The sequence below is a fragment of the Apteryx rowi genome, unplaced genomic scaffold (genome assembly GCF_003343035.1).
Source record: "Apteryx rowi isolate R43461 unplaced genomic scaffold, aptRow1 scaffold_813, whole genome shotgun sequence".
NCBI lineage: Eukaryota > Metazoa > Chordata > Aves > Apterygiformes > Apterygidae > Apteryx > Apteryx rowi.
The window spans coordinates 47,433-73,616 of record NW_020451109.1 but is presented as its reverse complement, the minus strand read 5'-3'; the positions used below and the strand labels follow the sequence as shown (position 1 = coordinate 73,616).

Below are 26,184 nucleotides of genomic sequence, written 5' to 3'. Positions count from 1 at the left end.
GAAAGAAGTTACAGGACAGTCCTTTACTGAATATTATCTTATGCAAAAGGTATACAGCTCTTCACAGGAGCTAAAGTATATCAATTTTCTCCTGGGATATTTGATATAGCTGCTTATCTTCAATCCAGTATGAGATCAGACGAAAGGACTACGTATGATGTTTGCTTTGGAAACTGCATTTTCCAGCACATCTGTGACTCTTCATTTGCTCCATGAGGGTTGTGGCACCATCTCAGAAGGCATGATGCAGTAGCTCTTGCTAGAGAATAATAGTGGATGACTTCTGATTTCAAACCACTCCAGGAAAGCGGGCCCTTAATCTCATTACAACTATGTTAGATGAAGAACACCATATTGTAGTGTGTGGAAATGTAGGCAAGCAACAGGAATCCACGTACTGAAAAGGAGCCTGTGTTCACTTTAAGCCAGGAGATGGGAATCGGTGCTCCCCCAAAAGCATCGTGTGCTGTGGTTTCCCACCGTGGCAGCTGTGAGAGCAGAACGAAGACTTCCCTACCTTGTTCCCTCATGGTCTGAATACTGAGAGCAGAGCCATCAGAAAACTGGTTCACTTTGCCTTTTCCTTACATAACTCCTAGTTTTATTTATGATGTCTTCCCAATTTTGTGCTATTTTTTCTCCTCTTTGTCTATTGTTATGTTTTTTCATCATACTCCTTGGAACATTCCTCACATTCAGTAGCAATATTTTTCCCTATGTTTTGACTGCAAGTCCAACTTGCTGTTTAATTCCTATTCTTCTGCTTTTATCATCTCTGATCTGCATCTCCTCTGTTCTTTAGAGGAGTTCCTACTTTCATTTCTTCTGGTCTTTATATATGTCTGTTTCCTACCTGTCAGTGAAGACACCAGTTGGATGGAAGCCAGCAGATGCCTGTGCTTGCTTCTCTAGATTGTGTCCTTCTTTCCTTTCTCTTTCTCTTTCTCTGATCTTCCCAAACTCCCGATATCCATCTTCACTACACTGATTCTGTACATCATCTTTCTGTAAATCTCCAGTGAGCTGTTTTTTCTTCTCATTCCCATCTCCACACCTTACATTTCTTCAACTGGTTCTCCTTACTTGTCTGCTCTTCCTTAGGCACAGCCTTGGTCCAGTTTCCATCTCTTCTGCTTTGTTTCTTCAAGTCTTCTTCTCTGAACTTCTGCCAAAGCATTAGCCAATATGAAAATCCTTTTCACCAGTATGACAGTGAAAGCCAAAGGAGAAAGAGAGCCAACCATATTCTGCTGGATAAGGCTGCTGCATTTCTGCAGGGACTACTCCATATTTCACCTTAGATAATTAGCTGACAGCAGCCAGAGAATTTGTTGCAAAGCCTTTTGGTGAATTGCTGGCTCCAAACCACTATAAAGCGTATGGTGTCTCAGATCTAATATAAAAGTAACCCGTATGTCCCTCCATGCCATAAGGCTTGCAACAAAATACCTTTCTTCTCTGTACCTCAGTGGAAGTGACATAGATATGATAGGCAGAGGCTATGCACCTTTAAGTATAAAAAGCTGTACTGCTGCTAATTTGCTTGAATGACCTTTAATAGCATCTGGCAAAACTCAAGTACAAGTTACACACCCAAGAAAATGCAAATAGAAGAAAAAGACAGTATCAGAGGACTTGGGCAGAATATAATTGCAATATAGACTTCTGCTATAGTGCTACACCAAGCATTGTAAAGATCAGGCTTGTCTCATGTATTCAACACAAAACCACTAAACTATCAGACATTCAAATATGACCTCATCAGAGAGCCACAATCAATAACTCTCTTTATTGACCCCTTTAGGGTGAAAAGGGAGATTTGGGTGTGATGGGATTGCCAGGTACAAGAGGACCAATGGGCTCCAAGGTTTGTTAATCAAATGCTGCATTTTCAGACATCTGTTTCTAATGCTCTGCTGACAGCTGCTTCCCTCATGAATTTGCTAGAAAGCATTTATCAATATATATCTTTTTTAGTACAGCTAAAAAGATATGCTCTCCTTCAAGCAAGGTTATGTTGTCTGTTTGGGCTTGGCTGTGTTCTTATCTTTTCATGAAAATGCTTTAGTGTAAGTTAATATAATGCACAAATTCTTTTTAAAAGCAAAGCTCATATATAATTGTATCCCCCTAGAAACTGGAGCTCTTAATTATATCTGCAACATTAACTCATGGCTCAAATGTTTTTCACCTACCTCATAAGATTGTGGAGAGCCTTTTGGTCCTCTGTTAAAACTATGCCTCTGTACTGATAGTTTGGATAGTAAGCACAGGTTGGTCTGGATGTCCTACTATCCGCATTTGTCTATAGAATAGCTTCTGCATTTACAAATTTAGGCCACAATATTTTACAGAACTTGAAAAAAAAATATGCAATTACTTTGTTCAAATAAAGCACTGGAAAGAAGAAATGAATACAGTAGAAGCTGACTTAAATGTCTTCTAAGGATATCTTCCATGGGGAGGAAAATTATTGCTAAAATAATTTTAGATTATTAATTGTGGAGAGTAAGGCTTAATTCACTTTCAGTTACAATTTTATTTTCCTTGTTTTAATTTGAAAAGCAATATCAAACCTGCTGGCTTTACCTGGCTTTTTCATGTTGGCTTATTGGCTGAGTTGTCTTGCCTTTAATTCATATTTTGTAATTCTGTTTCAGTGCACTCTTAGAAGCTATAAACATTTATTTGCATTTAGAAGTTGATGAAGTTAATTATTTGTGTTTCATGCTTTTTCTTCACTTTTAAGATATGAACTTGCTTCTTGGGTAATTCTGAAAATGAGAAGCATTAAATTATCTATCATTTCCTTTAGGGTTTTCCTGGAATAAGAGGAGAAAAGGTCAGTATGACAACGATAGAATAATGTATAATTTAACAATTGGAAACAATTATGTAAACAAATTAACTCTAGAAATGGGATAATTTTGATCGAGGGAAGTCTAAAGGTCCCATTAAAAAATGAAAACAAGTATGGAGGAGAGCAATCTTGAGACTYGTGTTGGGATGCTAAAGGAGCAGGTCTTACATCCCATCTTACTGTGAACAATTTACTACAGTGCACCTCACTACAGTTTCTCTATCTGTAGCATGGGCATAATAATCCTTAATTATTCATCTGCTTTATTTAGGCTGTATATTCTTTGGCACAGGGATAGTTTTTACTGTCAGGGCGTACAGTGGGACCTGAACTTGGATGAAGCCAGTTGGGGAAAAAAAAAATCAAGTTTGGAAATATCATGCCCAAGAAAGCACACATTTAAAGTAATTAGCCTTCTTCTACCAGCCTTGACCTTAATTCAGTTATAGTGTCAGTGAAAGTAATAAGGAAACATTTTAGGATATCTACCCTCTACCACACCCTGAAGATATTCCAATATGCTACATGGCTCCAAATAATGCCTCGTATAGGAGAAACATTTTTTGCTTCCATGTGGAATRTAGTAACTAAGCCTTTATCGCCCTGTTATCTTTCCCCAGGGGTCCAGAGGTGTCATGGGTGACAAAGGAGTCAAAGGAGACCAGGTACTTTTTTTCTTTTTTTTTCAAGATGGCTCTGAGCTTAAGCTAAATGAATGCTTGAGGTATTTCTGAGAGCAAAAAGGGAGCCTGGAGGCATGTCCCTGGGAGGGCCAGGGTGGCAAGGGGAGGAGGTGGCCCCACGTGATGTGGAGCAGCCTCCGTGCCCCTGTGTCCCCCAGTCCCAGGTCCCAGGGGGCTGGGGATGCCCTGTAGGCAACCTAAACCTGTGCAGTCCAGACCCATGGCAGCTCTCCAAGATGTTTCTACCTGGTGACATTATATTGCTGTGAGAGAGAAGTTCTGTGACTTAGGGGTTCTTTTAACTCAAAAAGGGAAAGTGAATCCCTTTTGACATAGATGAAGAAATGCTGTTCCTGAAGAAAGGCTTTGGTAGTTGTCCAGATGACAGGGTTACCTGCGGACAGAAGCACAACCAGTGTGCCATCCCCGGAGGAGAGGAAGCAGATGACAGATGACCACACAGATGAGCAGTGTTACCGTACCAAGGGCTTAACAGTAAAATTTCCTTGTAATACCTACACACTGTCACCTGCAGCACTGAATCACAACTCAGGGTTTTCACAGATATCTATGGACTGTACATGACACTTGTTTTTCTTCCTTAAAAGCCTAAACTGGTGCTGCCAATCTTTGTCAAAGATCACTCCACATGTTTTAATGATTTTTTTCCTTTTTCTTTCTAGGGAGAAATAGGTTCCCCTGGAATGCTGGGTCAGAAAGTGAGTGCACAGGATGGACTGGGGAATTATGTTAAGCACTGGCATAGGGTCAACGAATGGCTTCAGAAATGTTTTTGACTGTAGTTAGAAAGCATAAAGCATTAAGACCTTGCTGTGGACTTGACCAAGACCTCCAGGCTTTTTATCTTAGGAAAAAAACATGAGATTTAGCTCAGTTTGTTGTTGTTGTTGTTGTTTCTCTCATTTCCAGAACATTGGTTTGGACATAATCTTTTTCCCATTTAACATGTTCAAAATCTCCATTATAGATTCATGACTGGCCTAATTTTTGTGACTTTATATACACAAAGCTAATAAACATTTCCTTCACGATACTCTCAATCAAAATGGTACTACTATAAATAGCAGTGGTAATCCTGACCAGTTTAGATTTCGCCGTTGTTCTGTACTAGAAAACCAATCAAAACTCAGACTTCTATCTTGTTTTATGGATAGAATTCTTAAAGGAGGATCATTTTATGAGATAATCACATCCTATTTCTTAAATTAGGCTAAGGAAATAATGGTTGCTTCTAAGGAGGATAGGAGATCAGTGAATTAGCCACCTTTCCTCTTGATGGATATTTTATTTCATAGATCTTACAGCAAAGCAAACTGTTGTCAAAAGGGTTACAATTTTGCTAGCCAAATTCTCTCAATAACCCCAAGCCTTCTAGCATGCTTTTGATCTCTCCATTTAGCCTCCTCTTTAGGGAAAGGATTTTCAGGGAAATCTGGGTAAATTGTAAGAGACATTTTTGGCTTTACCTTTGTTTTAAAATATTGGATTATAATTGTGAGTTTCTCAGAAACAAACGGTGCCAAGATGATCTAGAGGAATGATATGAATTAAAGCACAGTCCATCTGCTATGTAGTATAAGGCACATATAACCAAGGCAGCGCGCATTTCTGTACTTACGTCCTGCTTCCTTTTCTTCACACTCACAAAGGGCGAGATGGGCCCGAAGGGGCAATCTGGAGCACCAGGACACAGAGGACCTATAGGAAGACCAGGAAAACGAGGCAAACAAGTAGGACCTTGGTGTTTTCTCTTCCCTTGATTTGTGTAGTTGTGGCATACGTGTGTGCTCTCTGTTCTGTAGCTGTATCTTGTGTTTTGTCACGCTGGGAGCAGGTAGAAGCTTTGTAACCTTCATGTGCATGCTCAGACTGCATAGGGGTTAAAGCCTAAACTTTAGGACTGCAACCTTGCCTGCAGCATTCAAATCCCTGGCCGCACATCATGGGGAAAGTAGCATTTTCCCTGGATTGGTTACTAACTGGTTGAGTGTAACTTGAGTAGACTTTGGACCCCCCCTTTGAATCCTAAGCAACACTGAGTTATGCCCCTGTTCCCAGCCGGTGACTCCAACAAGGAGGTCTGCGATGACTTTTGAGTCAGCGGGAGGTGCAGCTCTCAGACAGCACAGGACGCAGCTTGGGGTGCAGGGAACAGCTGCGGTGCCCTACGCCACTGCCTGTCCCTGGCCCTGCGGCTGGCTTAGGGAGCAGGGCTGCTCAAATTCACTGCCTGCAATGGCAACAGGAAGGCTATCCAAAATTCATTGCTTGTCAGCCTGCCAGGTGACATCCTCAGCCCCAATGGAAATAGATTCCTGAGATGAAAGAATGAAGGTTTATAGGGAAACACTGGATTTCTGAGGCTTTGGATGAGGGAGGGAATTCAGGCGGTTTTGCTGAAGAATGGAGGATACTTCCACTCCTCCCTCACACTTCGCAGCTTTTAGCTATATTCCTGCACATTCTGATGCTTTTCTGTGCATGCTACAAAAAACAGCCCACTTACCGCAGCTCTGGGCAGATAGGCAGAGTTGGCCTCTTGCACGGGACATGTCATTGCCTGTGTCCCCAGCTGTCCCTGAATTTTCTCGCTGGCTCACCACTATGGAGAACTATACTACTTCTATTAAGAAAGACATTGCTTGTGTGCATCAGCAATAGCATCCTCTAACTAAAAATGACATGCTGCAATGTATCAAACTAATATGTGGTCTGCAGCAAAGAAAATCACTGGTCTATACTTCCAAACCTCAGTCCTTTAGTACATTCCTTATTTCTAACATACGCATTAAGTGTTCATCCAGTGTCTTTTTAGGTACTGACCCCACAGCTTGGGCCAGCTGGAGAGCAGTTTCTGTCCACATTATTCAATTTGATTCAGTCAGGCTTTGCTCAGGTCCCGGGGTTGATTAATACTGATCAGACTGCACAGCTGCAAGGCCTTGGAGATGACCAAAACATAGTGCAAGGAATCAAAATACTAAAACATCCACTCTGTTTCTTCCTTTCCCTCTGTTAATATTAATACAAGATTGATTTGTCAGTCTGGCTTATTTATATGACACTTCTCACCATTGTACTGCGTACCAGGGACAGATTCGTCTTCTCTGAGAAAGGTCAGGACGAACATATAATGACTTGAAGGAATGGTAATCTTGTGTGGAATCTGGTATGGAGTGGGATGATGACAAATGGTTCTTATTTAGGCTTCAAAATAATTATGCTTGGGGAAACAACTTTTTAGAATTTCAGATAAATTGTAAAGACTGTGAACTGTGTGTAAATTTGGTACTGACCCCTCCAACACAGCATTCTCCAAGGAGGTAGCAAGATTAGTGTAGTTACCAATCAAGTGACCAAATACGCCTCTTCACTTGCATCTTTCCTTGTGTATTTATTTTAAGCAATGGTATTGGGGGAAGGGGGCRGGGGGAGCAGACACAAAGTCCAACCCAATGCTAAGGAGATCAGTCCCTTTGGGGCTCTGAACTGCCACCTGAGGAGCCCGTGTCTTTCCACTGACTGACAGTGAAGGAGCCTGCTCTGGCTACACTGGTGCTGGTTTTGATGTACACTCTCCCCAATACCACAGCCTGTAGGTGTGATGGTTAATAGGCACAGTCGAAAGCACCTTAGCTGCAGTCTGGTTACATCCAGTATTGCAAAGGGAGGCACCCACCTCCTTCACTGTTGCTCTAATCTGCCTGCTGGCTTCTGAAGTGAAAGAACACTCCCCAGCATGGGGAGAAGTTAAAAACTGGGTGTTGGGGAACCAATAATAGATCATCAAATATAAGGAAGGTATGTGTAATATAGGTCTGCTAGGTGACCCAGCAGGAATAATTTTTGTCCTTGAATTAGCAGGTTTTAAAAGCTGCTGTGTGCTCTCTGACATTTTTGCCAACAGGGGTCACCTGTCCTGCCAAAAGGCATGTGCACAGATTGTCTTTCTGTAGCATAAGGGAYGGAGAAGACACAGTGCCTACAGATCAGCTCCAACACAGAGCGTATGCATTATCCTTTCTTTTCTGAAAGGACTTCATATTTCATCTTAGAAGTTTTGTTTCATTACACAGTACACATTACAAAGTGGTCACGTAAGGCACCTCATAGTTTAAGGCAACAATCAGTGTGACAAAGGAACTAAGGTCTGGCCCTAAATCAGGATTTCCAGGCTCACACCTCAGTACACAAACCCCTTTCTGATGCTCTGAAAATGATTTCAGCATGATTTCTGTTTGAAAAATGGGTTTCCCTTTCTGTAATGGGTCAACTAGCTTTTTTTTTTCTTCTTTTTTAATCCTTTGAAAAACTTGAAAATGACATTTGAAAGCTGTGTCAGTCTGGTTGTCGCGCTGAAGTACTGCACTTCTGCGGTTGTTTGTTCAACTGAGACGATAGTTTCCATCAACATGGAGCCATTTCCTGCCTCTCGATCCAGCTGACATCCCTAGATGAAAGCAGCTAAATTGGGAAGGTGTTACTTCCACTTCCATTTTGAGATACATCTCGATTATCCCACTGACTTCTTCAACTCTGCTCTGCTTCTGGGGCAGGCTCTGCCAAAAGGGTGGTGAGGAGGTGGGATTTGCAAGTTGCAGCCTCAGAGCCCTCACACAGAGATGAAGTGCCTAAAGGAACTGATGCTAAGGAGAGAGTCAGGATTTCAGCATTGACAAGGTTAAGGCTGTAGATGMTGTTACTTGGAAAAAAGGCAAAGGAATATATATATTGTCTGTGGGAAAAGCTTTTCTGAATGCAAAGGGTGCATGTGAAAAGAAACAAGGCAAAGATATTTAATAGAAACCTCAGTCGTTGTTTAATCTATCTGTGCTAAGCAAAAGAGCATTAAGCAATCATTCCTCCAAAACAGGAGATACAGAAGTCAGGTAGCTTTCAGGCAGTATGTGTCTGACTGGCACAGGATTTCCTCTGCCAGTTTTGTGTATTCACGTTGCATAATGTAAGAAGCAATTAGCGATCAGCATCGTGGACATTCACATAAATCCTGGAGTGTTTTGATGGCACAGAGCTAACCTAATAGGATTAAACAAAGCAAATATTCAATTAGTTCTTTATGGGCCATGGCAAAAATAACCTTCCTCTGTTAAATGGTGCAAGTGACATTCAAATGTATTCATGGGATACAACATATTGTGTAACACCAAATTACTTTAGTATATATTACTATGTGTGCTTCATTACTCTGAAATTAGATTTGCAACAGCCCATCATTCACATGTGAATGCACATTAACCTGGAACTACACCATCTTCAAGGAATTCATCTCCTTTGGCATTTAAAGAAAGCTAACATAGTACAAATCTTTTCTGTTATGCTAAAAAATGTACGTTGTTACATAAAAAGCAAATTAGATATTTAAACTTTAATATTTAACTGTATTTAATATTTAACTGATATTTAACTGTATAATACACTTCTGAAATCTAAATCAGTTTTGTAAAGCTGAGAAATCCAAGCCTCAGAGAGTATAAGAATAAGAAAATAAATATAGTTATTTTTAGTAAGTGTCACCATATTAAGTTAGGGAGCAAAAACAGAAAGGTGTTGAACAGTTCAGGATAAAATTTTCAAATGCCTAAGGGGATGGCTGCACAAACAAGCTCCCAAGAAACAAATCAGGGAGCTGGTTTTAAAGAATATTAGCATTGCATGGTAACTGTGTGTAAGCTCCTTTCCCGTAGGTAATTTACTGCATTTTGACTGAGTGACCAGAGGGACATAATTCATTCATCAGCATGCAGCAGGGCAGTTACCACACACTAGCTTATGCTTTGTAAAGCCAAGCCCTAGCTTACCTTGCAATGACTTGTTAACATAGCTATATCTGAGGGGAAAGTCAAGGAGAAACAGGAGTCTAGGTGCCTGAAGTACTTTTGAATATAAAGTGTCTGCCTCAAAGCATTAGGTTCAGAAGCGTTAGATGTTTCTGAAAAAATGAATCCTAAGCCTGGGAAACATCACCCTTGCTGACTCTGCTCTTTTTAGAGCAGAGACTTTGCTCTTTTTAGAGATAAAATGAATTAATTTCTTTCTGTCAGCCCTGCAAAGTCAACCTAAGCTCCAGAAGTCAGAGCTGCTCTCATTCCGTGTTGTGCATTAACATAGAACTGATGATTTTCAGGGTCCACTATTTCAATTCCACCAGCCCTTTCTCTCTGAGCTGCACTGCCTCCTAGATAACTACCAGGGATGAAAAGGCATCTTTAAAAAAAGGCCACTGAATGACTGAAGTCAGAGCAGGGTGGTTCCTGACTCCACACAGTGCAGATCTACTGGTACCATTCACTTTTTGGGGAGCAGGAGCCCTGCTTGAACCCACCTTTCTATCTCCACATGGAAGAGGACAGCGCAGGACCTCTCCCCGGGGTGATGGCTCTGGAGTCCATGCTGTGCACTTGCTCCTGTTGGCAAATGTCTCTGCTTTCTTGAAAGGGGAGCCACTAATGGCTGGAGAGGGGGAAAGGTTGCGCGTTATTAATAGCTTAACAAACAAATGGATGTCTCCTCTCTCCTAGGGACAAAAGGGAGACATTGGACCTGTGGGAGTCATGGGTCCACCTGGAAGGCCTGGTCCTTCAGGCCAGCCAGGCCCCCCTGGACCTTCAGGATCAGGTAAGCAGGGGATCAGGTAATTTTAGGCACTGTCCCTCCTCACCAGTCCCTCCTGACTGGTCACATCTGCCTACATAGGCACCCTTACAGAAAATGCTGCAAGGCTTTGTTTGCTTCTCCACTTACAGTGAGGAGATTTCTCCAAAAGGCGGGTCATTCCAACCTTGTCCATTATAAGGGATTTTATACCTTACTTGGAAGCCTTCATAATGGCTTTTGACATTTCAAATAAAACTGAAACATGTGGTTCCTTGTGGGACTGTATTGGATGAGGATGATGAAAGGCTATCTGGCAGCCTTGGAGGAACTAGTTAATCTTCATCATCAAAGATCTGTTGCTTCTCCAGATATGCTAGCTTACAATGACATATTGCTATTTCTAATCAGCCGGGACGTACTCACCCTGCAAAGCTCTGCAAAAGAAAAACAGATGAGACTCAGGTCCCAGTGACAGTGGGGGAAACAGGAAAGAGAAGGAAAGTGACAGGAGTTAGAGGGAAAAAGGGGGAGGAAAGAATTCTCTCCTTTTACTAGATTTTGTAGATATCTCTGTGCTCTTTGCATTTGTGTAACTGATAACCATACAGCTTCAAAGTTGTGCACGCACATGAACCCTGGGCAGCTTGCTTTCTCTTGGGAGGCCGAGTGTAGACATGGAAGATGATATACGACCTGTAATACTCCGTGACTGTGGTTCAGAAAGGGCTTTTCCAAATTTGCTGTCTACTGAATTATAACAAGAGTCTTGAAAAGAAACAAAAGCAAAGACAGCTGGGAGCTGTTTTTGTCTCAGATGGACACCAACTATTTGTACTGCAGCTGATCTGTGCAATTTTTTTTTTCATTTTTCTTTCCCTTTTTCTTCCCTTGCTTACACCAGCGGGCAGGAGATCTCTTTCTTCTGGTGGTGTGGAAATGGTTCATCTGTGGACCTGGGGGCTGCTTCACCAATTACTCTTCATATATCTCATGTCTCTCATTATGAAACATGTTTATCCTGAGTAAATTATCTAGACATTTCAAAGGGTTGAATTTTCACCATGCCAATGGGAAGGCAGCCAGATCTTGAGATTACTTTTTAAAGGCTTTATTCGACCCCAGGAAAGTTTATGTATCAGACTTGTCAATCTCTTTGCTCTAACTTATAAATTCTTATTCTAAATGACCTTGCTGTAATGATGTCACTGCTTGCAGTATTAACACGATGGCTCATAATTCTAATTCTGCAGAGTACTGCATCCTTGACACTGTTTGAAAGTCAAAAAAACATAGTTTTTTTTTTTTTTGGGGGGGGGGGGGGGTAATTTTTATCTGTAGCACTGCTGTATTTCTAGCTGGGATTTCCTTTACAGAACTCACTGAGACAGCAGTGTTCAATTGACTGTATATATATGCACAAGTCATACACAGACATAATACAAAGACTGACTCTATCTAACACTTATACTATACTCACTGCATAGATGCTGTAATTTACATGTGCATCATGGCTTGAAGTTCTATAGCTTCAACCATATTGACACATATGGAAATCATAAGCAAATGGCCAATCTCTTTCTCTATAAAGTTGGTAGAAAAATTTTAAAAGTGTGATCTGAAAGAAAATGAATGTGATACAAGCTCTAGTTTTACTCCTAAAGTGCTAGAATTGGTGATTCTGGTAATGAGTTCCCTCAGCTCTTGGTGGATTTGCTGGGAGATGTGCATTTCTGAAAATTTATGTAAGTGCGTATTCACCTGACCAGTACTTTTTCCACTGAGGGTGTGTTTGTGTTTTGTATGGTACCTTCATCACATGGCAACCTGCTATTTTGCTTCCTAGGACAATTAGCAGTAGGACCAAAAGGGGAAAGAGGACTTCCAGGGCCTCCAGGGAGATGTCTCTGCAGATCCCCACAAAATGTGAATAGTCCACCGTATGAGGAATCAGTGTTTGGACATAGTTATCCAAAAGTCCCTGCGGTAAGCAGATTTTCTAGGAGAGGATGACAACTGTTCTTAAGTAGTTTTTTTAATAAGAGGTGTTATGTTTGCTAATATTTTGGATTTAACAAGGAAGATGTCTGTATGTGTTATTTCTGCTATCCAAAGCCTTTGCAATCCAGTCAGTGCAAAAGAATTTAATCCCATATCTAGCTCTGAGGGCTGTGTAACTGAGATGCTGAAATGCAGCTATCTCAAACCAGTAAGCAGTGTGGCACTTTTTTAGAAACTTGTTTTTGAACCTGAGGATGCTTTCCTCAACCTTACTATGCATACACAATCTGTTCTTATTATTTCAGTCAATTGGAATGTATTTCAGGTTGGCTGGTGAAGGAAGCATCTCTTTTTTGCTCATATTTTGTGTCTGCAAACACAGTGATTTCAGAATTGAATATCAGGGTCAAGCATATAGCATATACATATATAGCACTTTCTCCCAAAACACAGGCCCTCTACCTTGGATGAAAAATGTCTCCACAAACCATGGGAGTCAGACTTCTGAGCTCCTGTCTGTAGACATACACTTTATATAGCCCAGTTTCAATCTCTAGCCTTCTTGAAAGCATTTTTATGAGCAGATTGGACAAAGTACTCTAAAGGACAAGTCACTGCTGGCAAGTGACGTAGAACTTTTTTCTCTCTGATTTCTTTGGTCTTTGTAAATACTGTTTCTGGACTTTTCCTTCAGCTGGGCCCTGCCTTATTATTCTCTGCATGGTAGCACTTAATTGGCAATATAAATGCTGCCTTTCTGCTGCTGTGAACAAGCACGTGTAGCCCTGCCATGCAGACAAGAGGAGTGTTGCATGATGTCCTGTCTTTGAATGACAGTACACAGCAGTTAGCTTTGTTAACTTGCCCATCTGCCACTTCTTCAGAAAGCCACTGTTGTGCGTGAAAGGGTGCGAACTCACTACACTGTTTATTACACCGGGTCAGTCTTTTGCAGGCGTGTGCTGCAAATCTTGTCAGCTTTGTTGCTCATCCCTGTGCGTGTTATATTGCAAGAAGCCCAGTTAGTTATTTCTAAAACTTAATGGCGACAGAATAAAGCACATGAAATGAAGGTGCATCTCACATCCCACTGCACACTATTGCAAAAACCTGTCATATATTTCACGGCATGGAGAACACTTAGGACAAAGCGTAAGGCCTGCAGTATTCAGTGCAGGTCTTGTTAGCCCCTGCACCTTCTTCCCCATCAGGCACAGTTTAATACCAGATCTTTAAAGAAGGTAACGAAGGTATAACCACCTAAACTATGAATAACCCACAGCCATCTCTATGAACTTTCCTTTGGTGACAACCAAGTGCAATTTCTGTTGTCAGGATTGAGGGGATGACAAAGAGGCAGATGGGGAAGCCACACAAATTTCTGCCCTCATCTTCTCAGAAAGTGGAGCACTTGCTGAGCCTCACTCCCCATTTGCCTGTCCTGTTTGCTTTACTCCCTCAAGTGTCAAGAGCATGAGCTTCACGCTGCTTTTGTCCCATTTAGATCCCCATGTGGCAGCGCCAGAGTCAGCCTGGCACCGCTCGGAGGCTGCTGTCAGGGTTGCTAGAGCTGCATGTGGAAAAGCCGCAGAGAAGGCGCTCTGTGTCCCTGTCCCGGGGTGCTGGAGCTCCCGCTTTGCCAAAGCAGGACTGCAGCCAGCACTGACCATGGGAATTCGCCCGGTTTCAGCCACTCTTTCCTACCATAGCAGCTCCCCAGTGCAACCACCCGCTCACTCCTCAGCTTGCAACGTCCTCGCACTGCCAGAGGAGCAGAGAGGCTAGGAAACAAAACTCTCTTTTTCTGTCACTCTAATTCATTCTGTTTTTTAAATCTTTTATAATTTCCAAGGCCAGTATCTATAGTTTCAGAGAAGACAGATCTTCCATTGATTTCAACAGAAATTAGAGCTCTGAGGCTAGGACTTTAGCTACTGAACACAATTACAGGATTGGTTCTTTGTTGGCTTTCTATTTCTTTGCTTTCTTTCATTCCAGCTGATGGCATTTTTATTCAATGCTTCTTTAATGATATTGGCCTTTGTCAGGGGCTCTGGGAATATTCTGCTATGTAAAAATTTCAGGGTAATTTGTTTTAAAAAAGCTAATTCTGTTTATGCTGGTGGGAATCAGACTCAGGCAGTATGTTACTAAATCCATTTTACTCAGAAACATTACATTTGCTTTTTCTTAATTTAAAAATGGTTTGAATTTTGCCAGAATTAATTTCATTAAATTGCTGAAAGAAGAGATTATTTCTTAATGCCTCTCACAGCCAATTTCAGTGACTGAGACATTAAAAGAATTTGGGTAGAGAGAAGCTCATCCTAATTCTCTCCATTTTGAACTATTTTTTTTCTGTTTAATTGAAGACTTTGCTTTAGACTGAAGTGCATGCTTGTAAAGAAATATTCATTTCAATGCCAATTAGGTCTAAACAAAGTATTAAAAGATAAGTGAAGGCTACAGTGAGCAATGCATTATTTATTTTGTAGCCACGAGCATGCCTAAAAGATTATAGACATGCCCACAAAGAGCACTTATGCCCGTATGAATTTTGCAATTGTTCCAGTATCTAAACATTTGAGCATCTGAAATTTTTCACAGCAATGATCATGCCCGAGTATTTGCATGGTCGTTAGCTGTGGCTGTGCATTTTGAGATAAGGTCATTGAAACCTTAATTAGGTCCTCAAGAAAGACCATTATCTCTTGCAAACTCATCTCTTTTACAATTGCAAAGCAGCCTCTTACAGCCTTGCAGAACATGGAGTAACATGGGGTTGCAGTACCATTCTGCTTCCGAAAACAACCAAACCATTTTTCTGTGCAAGTATTTATGTAGTTGCAGACACATATGTCAGCCTGCAAAGCTGGATTCCACGACAAACCGAAACACTTCTTGAAAGGGTTACGATCACCTGTTTTTCTGTGCCCCAGATTTTTGTGGTGAACAATCGAGAAGAATTGGAGCAGTTAAACACTGAAAATGCCTTAGCTTTTAGAAGAGATCAAAGATCTTTGTATTTCAAGGATACCATTGGATGGCTCCCAATCCAGGTGAAAATATGACTATGATCTGAGAAAACTTGTGAGTGCATGTTTCATTTTTAAATACTTCTGAACTTAAGATATGATACAGAATCAATCAAACAAATGAAGAAGAAGCTCATGTTTGAGCACTGTCACAGCTGTATTAATTCTGTAATTTTTGTTCACAGGAGTCTTAATTATTGAGGCATTAACTCATCAGTGTTCCAGGTTTTGCTAACCTCTCTGTGAACCATGCTCCAGTAGTGAACAAAATGGGGCTGTTTGGGGAATTGTGGTAGTAATGAGAGTCTTTGATTTAACACAAAATAAGGCAAAACTCATCAGGGTGCCAAGCTGTGAGAAAGTACAAAACCTGCAAATCAAAGCCTTGTATTTCCTTATTGCTTCAAGGGATTGAGCCAGTCCCACTGTAATCAGCAGAAGGATCCTTAATGGACTTTGAATCAGGCTCTGTATAACCCCTATTAACCATCAAATAGCAGGATAAGAAAACCTGGTTGCAACAGAAAATCGTTGATGTGATTCCCCTGTATAGAAACTGCCTGAAAAAGATCTTAACTTCATGTGGGAGAGGTACCTAAACCAAAACTGCCTTTCCAAACGGCCACTACACTTTCAAAACCTTTGGCTCCGCACCCCAGAGCTGCACGTGGCCAAGTGATGGGCCGTGGTCGCTCCTCAGTGTGGTGATGCTTGTGTTTTGGGAACAAGTCACCCTGCAGGAAAGCTGCATGGGCTGGATCCACCTGGGCAGCCCTTTCCCGTCGGTGTGACCCAGGCAGCTGGCGGTGCCACCCTGTTAACCGCCGTGTGTTTGTTTGGCCAGCTTACCCCTTTCTACCCTGTGGGTTACCCCGTAGAGGATGGCGGCACCTGCGGAGACGGCATCGTGCAGGCTGGGGAAGAGTGCGATGACGGCAACGCGGTCGTGACTGACGACTGCATAGGTAAGTTGTGGCTCCCTGAGTGCACTCATTTTCCTCTGCTCACGTGGAAGGTGCGTTAGTTATTTCCACAGGTGCCCTGCCACGTACATCACGCGAGCGTTGTACACCATGCGCGGGAGCTTGCGGGCAGCTTGTGATCTGCAAACTGAGTGCAGACATTGAGAGAGGGAGGCACCATGGCTGTAGTGTGCAAATTGAGAAGTCATCACATTTACCTTGCTTTTACCACTTGATTTCTTCCCCAGAGAGCAACAATCTGTACCTTCTATAGCAGACACCTAGCAGGTTTAGTACTTTCTTAACAGTTTTAGCAAATGGGCTTCTTTCACCTTGCAGAACAAGTATCAGCCAACACTGAAAGATGCAAGCTTTCTTTTTCATTTATATATCCCTCCATTTTTTAGTTCAGCTTTCTACGGAAATGAGAGGTATATAGACACACTGTGTGTGAGTTTGCCTACCSACCTGTCAATCACCGGCCTTCCCCTTCTAACACAGGAATCCCCAGCCAACTTTGCACTTGAAAACAAGAGATTTCAAAGGCAATTCAGCTGCAACAGGTACAGAGAGTGAGTGATATAAATAAACGCCCCCTCTAGGCTTGCCTGTCCGCAAGAGCAATCCAGAGAGATAGAGTGACCTCTCTCCAGGCTCCAAGCATGAGAAAACAGTTCAGTTAGAATTTGCAGTTAACCATGAGATACAAACACGCGGGAAAGCTGTGCTCGTTAGTTCCAGTGCTCGCACAATTGTACGTTACGCACCTGCAAGCCCATCGTGTTACTCTGCGCTATGCGCTGCGCAGATCTTCAAGTGAAGAGAGGCCTTACAATAGGTAAACTTCTGACACTGATGTGGCCTGACCTGAAGAGTTATAACTGAATTACTCAGCAATGAGCGTATGGAGGTCATCGTGTTCCTGTGCACCTGTGTGCCTCTGCCAGTCATTCTCTTTTCAAAAGAAAAAGACTAACTGAATGTTAAGTGGGTTTAATTGTACAATAGTACTTCTAAGAACTCATTGTTCTTAGAAGCAGCAATTTCTGATAAGCAGAGCATTGGTGCAATTAATGAATCATTTGTGAGATCTCTAAGAAGAATACATGGTTAGTAAATGACCCACTTCTAATTCTTAGAAACTTTCTATCCTTGAGTGTCCTTTTAATCTGCTTGATAAAAATGCCTCTGAGGAGGTGTCAAAGGGATTTTAGCTAAATGAATTTGTTCTCAGCTTACTTACAAAGTCATACTCAAAAAGTTGGAGACATCAAAAACAAAGTCCAGCTGTTGAAGTAAAGGCCACAAATTACTGTAGCCTATGCTCCAGTCACCACGAAAAAATGCCTCAGGCCCCGCTCACACTGAAGACAGTAAGAATCAGTGAGAAAAATACCTTTTTTGCAATCATTACATGCTTACTTTTATTTTTTTGATGGAGAGGCAATAGGTCTGCATAATCTTGTTTGTATGTTGTAGTAGATGCATGTGGATACTACGCAATGTTGAGTAAAGATCCAGCCTGGGATTTTCAAACCGCTTAATGATTTTGAAGTGTTTTTTTGAAAATGTGACCTCCACAAATCATTTACGTTAACTGTATTTTATTCCTTTGATTTGCTTCTAGAGTAATTATCTATAGTAGTAGTGATTATTGTAATTATTGTTGTTGTAATTATGGCTCGTATWGTAACTGTTTATAGCATTTCTTTTCTTGGTCACCCAAATAAGGCTAAAGAAAGAGTATTCTTTGTAGTGAAGAATATTGCATCTCCTAAGACAGAGGTCCTTATAGGATGCCTCTCCCCAATGCCTTGTTTTATGCTCTACCCTTAAAAATCTAGTCCCACTTGTGTTAAGAAGGTCTTTCTTTCTGTATCTTTAACTAGGATGCCGTCGTGCTTACTGTGGTGATGGCTACAGGCACGAGGGGGTTGAAGACTGTGATGGGAAGGATTTTGGATATTTGACATGTAAAACATATCTCCCTGGGTATGTATGAACCTGTCTTTTGCTTCATTGTTATTATTAAAAGAGGAAAATATTACCTAAGTAAACCTTGTTCAGTTGGGACCACTGAAGAGAGTAGGGGGAAGACAGACTGTCAGATTCTTTCCTTATATTATTGACCTTAAGGGCTAAACATCACCTCTCCATTATATGCACACGGTTCCTATTGTGCTAAATGAATGAAGATCATGTGGGCATACATTTGACCATTATTTGCAAAGATTTCCTCATTTTGGGAATGTTAGCATTACATTAATGTCCACTCATAACATACCAAATATAGGAAAGACTGTGATGATCGAATTAAAAAAAAAAAATAAAGCACAGATCCATCTCCTTTTGCGCTTACCCTTAATGGGTACTCTAGGGGCATCTTTGTTTCTGAATCAACCATAACAACCTCTCCAAAGAGCAGGAAATTCACTCAACAGCAGATGGAAAGCCATACATCTGCTTAGCAGTGTCTTTCTGTAAAGCATCTGCTTATTGTTGAGTTGCTGCCTCTGCATTTGTTTAAATAGCTTCCTCTGGTCAGCATTTTGCCTCCAACAGCAGGACCTCTATTTAACTGTCAGGTATTGTTACTGGCTAACAGGAAACATTTAATTTGCAAATGAAATTATGCGGAGAGGCCTCATGGTTCATGAAAGAATAACGTGCTAATTGACAGGAGTAAGAAACCACAGGACATCTTTGTAAATCAAGAGCTGTGCTAATCCTTCCATTGCAATTGCTGGAGTACTCCTGGTACAAGAGATTACTAAAATTGAGACTAGCAAACCTGGCAACATGAAACATTTTTAAGGGATCTGGTCTTCAAGAGAGTGTTGAGCTATCCACCTGTAAAAAACATTTCCTTTTCAAAGTCTGAAGTTAGATGCCAAAAATGAGAGTCCTGCAAAAATATGAGAAATTTTTCTACGTTTCATTTTCCACATATAATCAGGTTTTGAAGAGCAACTTTATTTCTGTGTGTGGAGCCTGCTGATTATCTGCTAAAAGAAAGGTCAAGCTGTGATTCATCAGTACAGTGAGAGAAAAATGTGAGCTTGGCAGTCAAGGAGGAGTTTCATCCCAAAGCAGCCTCTCCTTCAGTAACCTTCATATTTCACCCACCTTTGCTTCAGATTTTGTGTTGGTTTTCTGAGAATGTGGGTTATTCGAGGACATATTTCAAAGGAGCTGTGTTTTTGGATTATCTAATAGATGCATTATTCACTTGAACATATGATAGCAATAAAGACTCATCAAAATTGCTTTTTTTTATTAGCATCTCTGGTCAGATCTTCAGTACGTAGAATCACTGTAGCTCAGTTTAAGTCAATGGAAAGATAAAAAAGATCTCCATTTTTCCTTATTTCGTGAGTATCCCCATACACACATACATTGTAAGTAAAACTTGCATCTAATGTTTTTATTTCACTAGATATTTTTTCAGTGGTGGGCGTGTGGCACTATCATTATTTCACATATGTGTAAAATAAGTCAAAGGAAAGGCAAAATCACATCTACTGAAGCTATTAGAAGTTACTGGAAAATGCTTAACTCAGATCCTCAAATATTTAGTTACACAGTTCCTGTGGATTTTCCATGGAAGTTACAGGAATTAAATGCTTAGCAAAATCTCAGTGTCAGGGACCTGGTGATCACCCAAAGAATTTACAGCTGCCTGGAGCTAGTGTCGAGGCTGCCTCCATGTGCCCTGGCCAATGTGCAGGTTCCTCTCAACGGGTTTTTTTTTTTTTAATTGACATTAGTGGGAATTAGGATTTGCTGACAAAGGGGAGCATGGTAGAGCACTACTGGAAATTGTTCCTTTGTTTTGGTTGCCAAATGTCACTGCACTTGGCACTTTTGGCGCAACATCTTACTTGAATTGCCTTGATTCCTGCAGAGTACTGCATCCAGAAGCTATATTCATTATGTGAACTATAGCATATTTTGGAACTGATATTTTTCTCTTTCATTTTAGGTCTTACGGAAAATTACGATGCACTTCTTACTGCTACATTGACTCTACACAGTGTCGATACTTCACATGAGGGGAGCGCAGAGGTGGGTAGCATCCCACATGCAACAGGGACGCTAGGTGCTATACTCTCATCTATCCAAGAAGGATTGGAACAAAAAGAAAAAAAAACCTCTGTGTGAAAACAAACAAACATGTCATGCTGCTGATGGCCATTTTGAAATGTTTTTCTTTTTTTAAATTAAGTCAGATCAGAGAAAAGTAGGACCACTGCATCCTGTCTTAATAGAAAAATGTCAAATGGTGTTTGCCAGTAAGACTTTCACATGGCTCTGTGTGGGAACTTGCTCTCTGTCACAAATGCAATGTTAAACTACTGGAAACCGAATTTCACTAGCCAAGAATATTGTGTAATAAGACAACATTACCTCGACTTAGCACTGTTAGACCTAAATGTAAATTCTTAAACCTTCTCAGCATAAACACAATGCATATCTTGGATGCGGTGTTTATAGAGACTCTTTACTCTTTTATTACAATGTGAACTTTAAGTGCTGTATCCATGTGAGTTATGATTTCAGTGCCATCAAGGCTAACTCTACACCCTCGTGGGTCGAGCAAGCTGATGCCATTCAGAAAGTGCTTTAAAGGGCAGCAAATCAGGCAAAGAAGCTGGTGGTCACCTTTGCCTTGGGGCTAAGAGGTTTAGCTATGTGTATCTGCGCGTGCGCAGGAATGAAGAGGTCACATGAGGCCTAAAATCACAGAACACGAAGGCCAAACTGGGCAAATAAACTGTGAAATAGCCAAGGAGCCCTCTCTTCATGGAGGAATCAGACTGGAAGGGAGGACAAAGCACGAACATTGCTCGGTTTCCCACCGTTGCCAGGCTGACTGCATCCTACGTGATGCCAGGAGGACTGGGACAGCTTCAGGTTAGCCGTTCCCCCGATTACCTGCCTGAAATCACAACGTGACCATGTACACATTGCTTTTTGCTCCGGTTTCTGCACTGGAAGCTATTATTTTTTGTTTTCCACCCCTTGTCCACCTGATGTTCATCATTCAGGTGTCCGGTTATATTGTGTCCTCTGTCCACGTGTGCTGGCCTCCCTCTGTGCTACTGTCTGTTTCTGCCATCTTGTCTGGAGTGTTATTGAATGAACATTCTTGTCTTTTTTAACCTCTACAAAGCAAATCTTGGAGTAGTGTGTTTAAGGATGCTCATTCAGCCTATATGCTGTATAATGTACATATATTTTTGTTTTTCAGAAAGTTTGGTCAAATATATTAGCTCTGATAGGAGTCAGGGTGATTATATACTTATTTACTAGTAAGCATTAAAGAGTAAATTTCATGTGGGAAGCATATTAAATACGTTATGTGCAAAAGAGTTTATAATAGAAGAAAATGCTACAACTATGTGTGGAATTCAGGTTTAAAAGCCTTAAATGAAGGTGTTATTTTCATACAGGCCTCTCTTTTCTGCTTTGCAATAAATGCTCTACATGAATATTTAAAATGCATGAGTTATATGTAACAATGACAGCACTGTAACAGCTGCACTTATACAGTTACTTCTGTAAAGGTTAAATAAAGGTGGATGCTATATTATAATGCTAATGCGTTAAAGCAACCAATAAATACATATAACTTTTACCACCTGTATAGAAGACTTTATCTCTGTATGTCCAAAGTGATACTGGAAATTACCAATTCAAAAAAAAAAAAAAAAAACCTAACACAGTTAGTGTACTTTTTGTGGCTATCTCTTACCTGGACTGTTTATGCTGCTGTGAAGCCAAGCCAAGCCACCAATGTTTGTAGTCCAGTTCAGCAACAATAGGAACAATTTTTCTTCTTGTTGCATTTTTTTTGTTCTTTTTAAGCAGAGCTATTAATAAACGTTCAAGGAACCGGTGGGGCAAGGAACCTATTGTAAGCTTTGGAAATTGGTGCTCTAGAATAACTGCCTTTTGACTGCCTGTGTTTGGGCAAGCCGCATGCGTCCAAGTATTCCTATTGCTGCGGGAGCCAGCACCAGGAAGCGCCGGTGGAGTGCTGGCTCCCGGGAACGCTGCCGTGTCCGCCAGCCCCGCTGGGGCATCTTGAGCAGCCTGTGTGTGCTGCTGCCGTCTCGTGCTTCAGGCTTCCTCCAAACAGCTACCACAGGTCTATGGTTTATCTAAGGCTGTGTCCTTCTTTTTCTATTATCTTTTGAAAAGTGCTGTGGCACCCATGTTCCTGATGGTCCTCAGAGAGTGCTTCAGTCCTACCCTCTTCCCCTACAAACTCATTGCATTCTCCAAGGAGTCCATCTCTACTTCTAGCCCTCCAGAAAGCTGGTGTCTTCAAGAAATTTGATAATCCCTGTGGCCTTTCACTGTCAGTTTTATATCATTTTTAAAAGGACCCACCTTGAAGGACATTGAAGTTGCAAAGACAAGTACACAGAGGCTGGTAAATGTGAAAAGAGGTTGTGATGACATTCTAAAAATTGTACTGTGCTGCACATATTCATAAATGCGTGTATCATCAGTCTGGTCAGAAAACATTTATGAAACATGAATTTTAAATGCACTTTATTCATACAGCACAAACATTTCAACATCTTAACAAAGAGAAAGGAATGCAAGATATAACGCAGAAGAGACATAAGACAAATTTCTTACTGCTGTTACTGTCTTGTTCCCCTCAGAGGACAAAACATGAGAAAGACACCTGGGAAGGTATTAAGTATATGTGATTTAACAACCTGCAAAAAAAAAAAAGAAAAAAACCTTCCTCCTTATTTCTGATGTACCTGCTTTATAACTAGTTAGGGATTCTTCAACTGGCTGGTGCCTGCTCTGCTATAAATTAGCCTCCATCTCTGTCTAAGGTTCTTAACAGATTACGCTATGTACAGTTCAAAAGTTAAAATGGAGATATTTCAGTTCCTTGGCCATTTGCAGCAGCAAATGCTTGTGGGAAAGTTTTTTAATGATGAACATGCAGCTGTAGATTAATAAAAAAACAGTATGAGCTTATATCATGCACCATATTAACTATACTCTAAAAATCCAGCTTGCACTTAGTATATTGTTAAATATATGTAGTTGTCTGCAACATGTATTAATAGCTTATGTTAATAAATCACACAGCCTTAATTCTGGTATTTCCTTACTTTTACTTGTTCCATTTTGTGTTTTACAACGTTGTTTTAAAATATAATTACCTACTTCAAAATCTTGGGGAGGAAAAAGAAAATATTGGCTTTTAACTTGGATCCTCATCAGGAGACAGGCCTGACGCACCACAGCAAGAGACGGAAAGGTAAAGCTAGAAGCTTGGGCATGCATATGTGCTGCAGCACCCGCGGGCTGGCCCTTGCTGCCACAGCCCCAGACTGGTTTGTGCCATAAGTGATGGACAGAACTGCTTGGATTTCACGGATTTCTGGCTGTAACGGGCATCACCAGGGCTGCTTTTAATAGAGCTTGGTGCTGTACTGCTACTGCCTGAAATCTGCATGCTGCTTATTCAGGTCCTGAGAAGAGCAGATCCTGTTCCTATTTAAGTCACCGCTAATGCTCCTCGGGAGCAGCAGCCAGCCCTTAGCCTGGGGGATTAGTGCCTCTTGGTACATCCTAAAGTACTGGCTGTTTTGTAACGTCTGCCAGGGGATCAACCAATGGCCATAAACCAGAAAGCAAATGTCTCGGGTGACCTATGTTTGATAACCAAAGCTAGAAATGGTGATGTTATTGCCTGGGGTTCATCCACTCCTAGCAGTACGGTGTCGAGACTGCAGAAACAGGCTTCTGCCCTGCAGCGGCAGACAGTGAGTCTGCTCTCACGAAGCTTTTGTGTGCATGGGGTGTGCAATAGGAGGGCAGTACTGGCTCCCGTTAGGTGAAATACAAGTATATTTATGATCAGAGAATGAATGAGATAAAGCTGCTGGCATTTGGGGTAATATATTTTCCCCCTGTCCTTTTTAAAAGCTCAGCTTCTGTGACATTGCCCTCTCTGGCTTCCTAAATCCTTATTATTTCTCTCTTCTCTTCAAATCATACAAATTGTAGCTGCCAGCTACAGATGCTTGCCCATAAATCTGAGCATGCAGCTCTTCTCCTTGCTTTGTTCTCATGGTTTCTAACTGCATCAGAGTTAATATCCTCAGTATCCCCTCCTTGCTCCACAAGCGCTATGATTTGTCCGCCTGTTTTTCAGCCTCTCAGGTGATATCTTTCTGCATGTCGCAGCCCTGCTAAACTCCTATGCAAAGCCCCGTGGCCACAGTTCATGCCTTCTTAAAAGCCATGGTTCTGCTGTGCTTCTTAGAGAAGCCAACCTGAATGTCTCTAAAACTGCAGGGAGCAATTCCCCGTTCCTTCCTGCTGCCTGGGAGCAGGGGCAAGGGGCTCAGCGGTCGCTGTTGGACTGAGAATCCCCCGGAGCAGGGAGCGGGCACTGTCCTTCCTCAGCGCCAGCTGTCGGTGAGTAATAATAGCAGTAAGCCCTCGGTGAGCGGCTTCTGAGGACAGTTCAATAACTTTGGCACTCTGCTGCCACATGCAATCAGTTGCTGCAATGCAGGGTGTGTATTTAAAAAAAAAAAAAGAAACTAATAAAAATAAACCCAGGAGAGAGAAACCTGCACTGTGCTGTGATTCTTCAATGACACTCTAGTGTATCACCAATCTGCAGGCAAGGGTATGTGGCAAGAAGATCTTTAAAGAGTTGCTGGAAAAAAAAACATGGTTTAGTTCATACAGGGCAAGACAGAAGAGTGCACTTTTGTAAGAGACTTTCAGGTTCTTCCCGCAACATGCAGACGTTGACAGCTTTTGCCATGCATACTGCAAAGCAGCACAGTCCCCTGGAAACCTTCCTCTTAAATGGAAAGTGCCGATCAGTGAGGTACTGAACTCCCTGCCATAGGCAAAGATGATGGCAGAAAGATGGAGTGAAGCCAGGAAACACTGAATGTAAAATTCGGATCAGGAATCTGGTTCAGCGTAGCGGGTGCTTATTGACCCGGTTAGGGACTGTGCACCTCACAGACTTCCTGGCCACTGCCAACCTGAATCAGAGGCCAAAGCTTAAACAAATGAGCCTTATTTGCCATGGTCAGTGAAAAAAAACTGTATTGTTGCATTCAGTTATGCTCAGCAACGTGGTGTTTGCTGCAGATCAGCAGTTCTCTATGCTGGAGGCTGGTGTCACTCCAATCCACAGTGGCCAGAGCAAAGCCTGACGGTATCCTCTGATTGCATTTGTAATTACTGGGGCATTTAAGAGACTGGACAGGAGAGGGTAGCCAGCCCAAATTATATTAGAGGAATGTACTCCTGCTGGAAATTACATTAGTGGCTACTTCCTTCCCCCCGGCCCCCGATAAAAACTTGGAGCTTAAAAAGCCCTGAGTTATAGCCCCATCCTTTCGGGGCTTTTAATTCACTCTGACAGTTGCCTGCACATTTGATGTAGGGTCCACTTTGGATGTTTATATTTCAGCTAGTCTGCCATCAACACACACAGCCCTCTTGAGCGAGAGAGAACGGAAATTAGGCAGATGCATTTGCCTGCAGCCTTCCCATCCGAGCTGTTAGGCCCCCTGCAGCAGGCACCACTGGGGAAAAGCAGGGGCAGGAGGATGGCAGCGCTGGCGCTGGTGGGGCAGGAGCAGGGCACTGTGGTGCTCCTGCCTCCTCTCGTACGCCGTGGGTGTGCGCGGGGCTTCCCGCTACCTGCCGCTCCAGGGCAACGTGATTTCCATCCTGTGTTTTCCCCTTGGCTTCAGGGGCAGCTGTCTTGCCTGGAGCTGCTGCTCCGAGGGTGGGGTGTGCCTTGCAGGGTAGTGCTGCTCCTTGCCTAGGTTTTGAGTTGTTGCTGGGTTTAATGGGGAGGATAATCAGTTAGGGATAAGAAACAGGGAATAGTTCAGGCAACTGAGTTGTCCAGAGATGTCTTGTTGAAACATTTGTATTATGGACCAAAAAACACAGGGAGGTGGGAAGTACAATAAAAAGCTGGATTTAAAAGC

General features: G+C 41.9%; 1 protein-coding gene across 1 annotated transcript in view; it reads left to right on the top strand.

Moving 5' to 3' along the window:
- COLQ (collagen like tail subunit of asymmetric acetylcholinesterase) overlaps positions 1 to 20,338 on the top strand; it is a 31,424-nt gene extending 11,086 nt beyond the window's left edge. The window contains exons 7-17 of the mRNA XM_026089459.1: positions 1,805 to 1,867; positions 2,816 to 2,842; positions 3,481 to 3,525; positions 4,227 to 4,262; positions 5,214 to 5,294; positions 10,104 to 10,200; positions 12,023 to 12,162; positions 15,117 to 15,236; positions 16,057 to 16,177; positions 18,064 to 18,166; positions 20,157 to 20,338. Of these exons, the coding sequence (XP_025945244.1) occupies positions 1,805 to 1,867; positions 2,816 to 2,842; positions 3,481 to 3,525; positions 4,227 to 4,262; positions 5,214 to 5,294; positions 10,104 to 10,200; positions 12,023 to 12,162; positions 15,117 to 15,236; positions 16,057 to 16,177; positions 18,064 to 18,166; positions 20,157 to 20,226 (903 nt within the window). The 3' untranslated portion in view covers positions 20,227 to 20,338. The remainder of the gene's footprint in view (positions 1 to 1,804; positions 1,868 to 2,815; positions 2,843 to 3,480; positions 3,526 to 4,226; positions 4,263 to 5,213; positions 5,295 to 10,103; positions 10,201 to 12,022; positions 12,163 to 15,116; positions 15,237 to 16,056; positions 16,178 to 18,063; positions 18,167 to 20,156) is intronic.
- Positions 20,339 to 26,184: the final 5,846 nt, after the last annotated feature.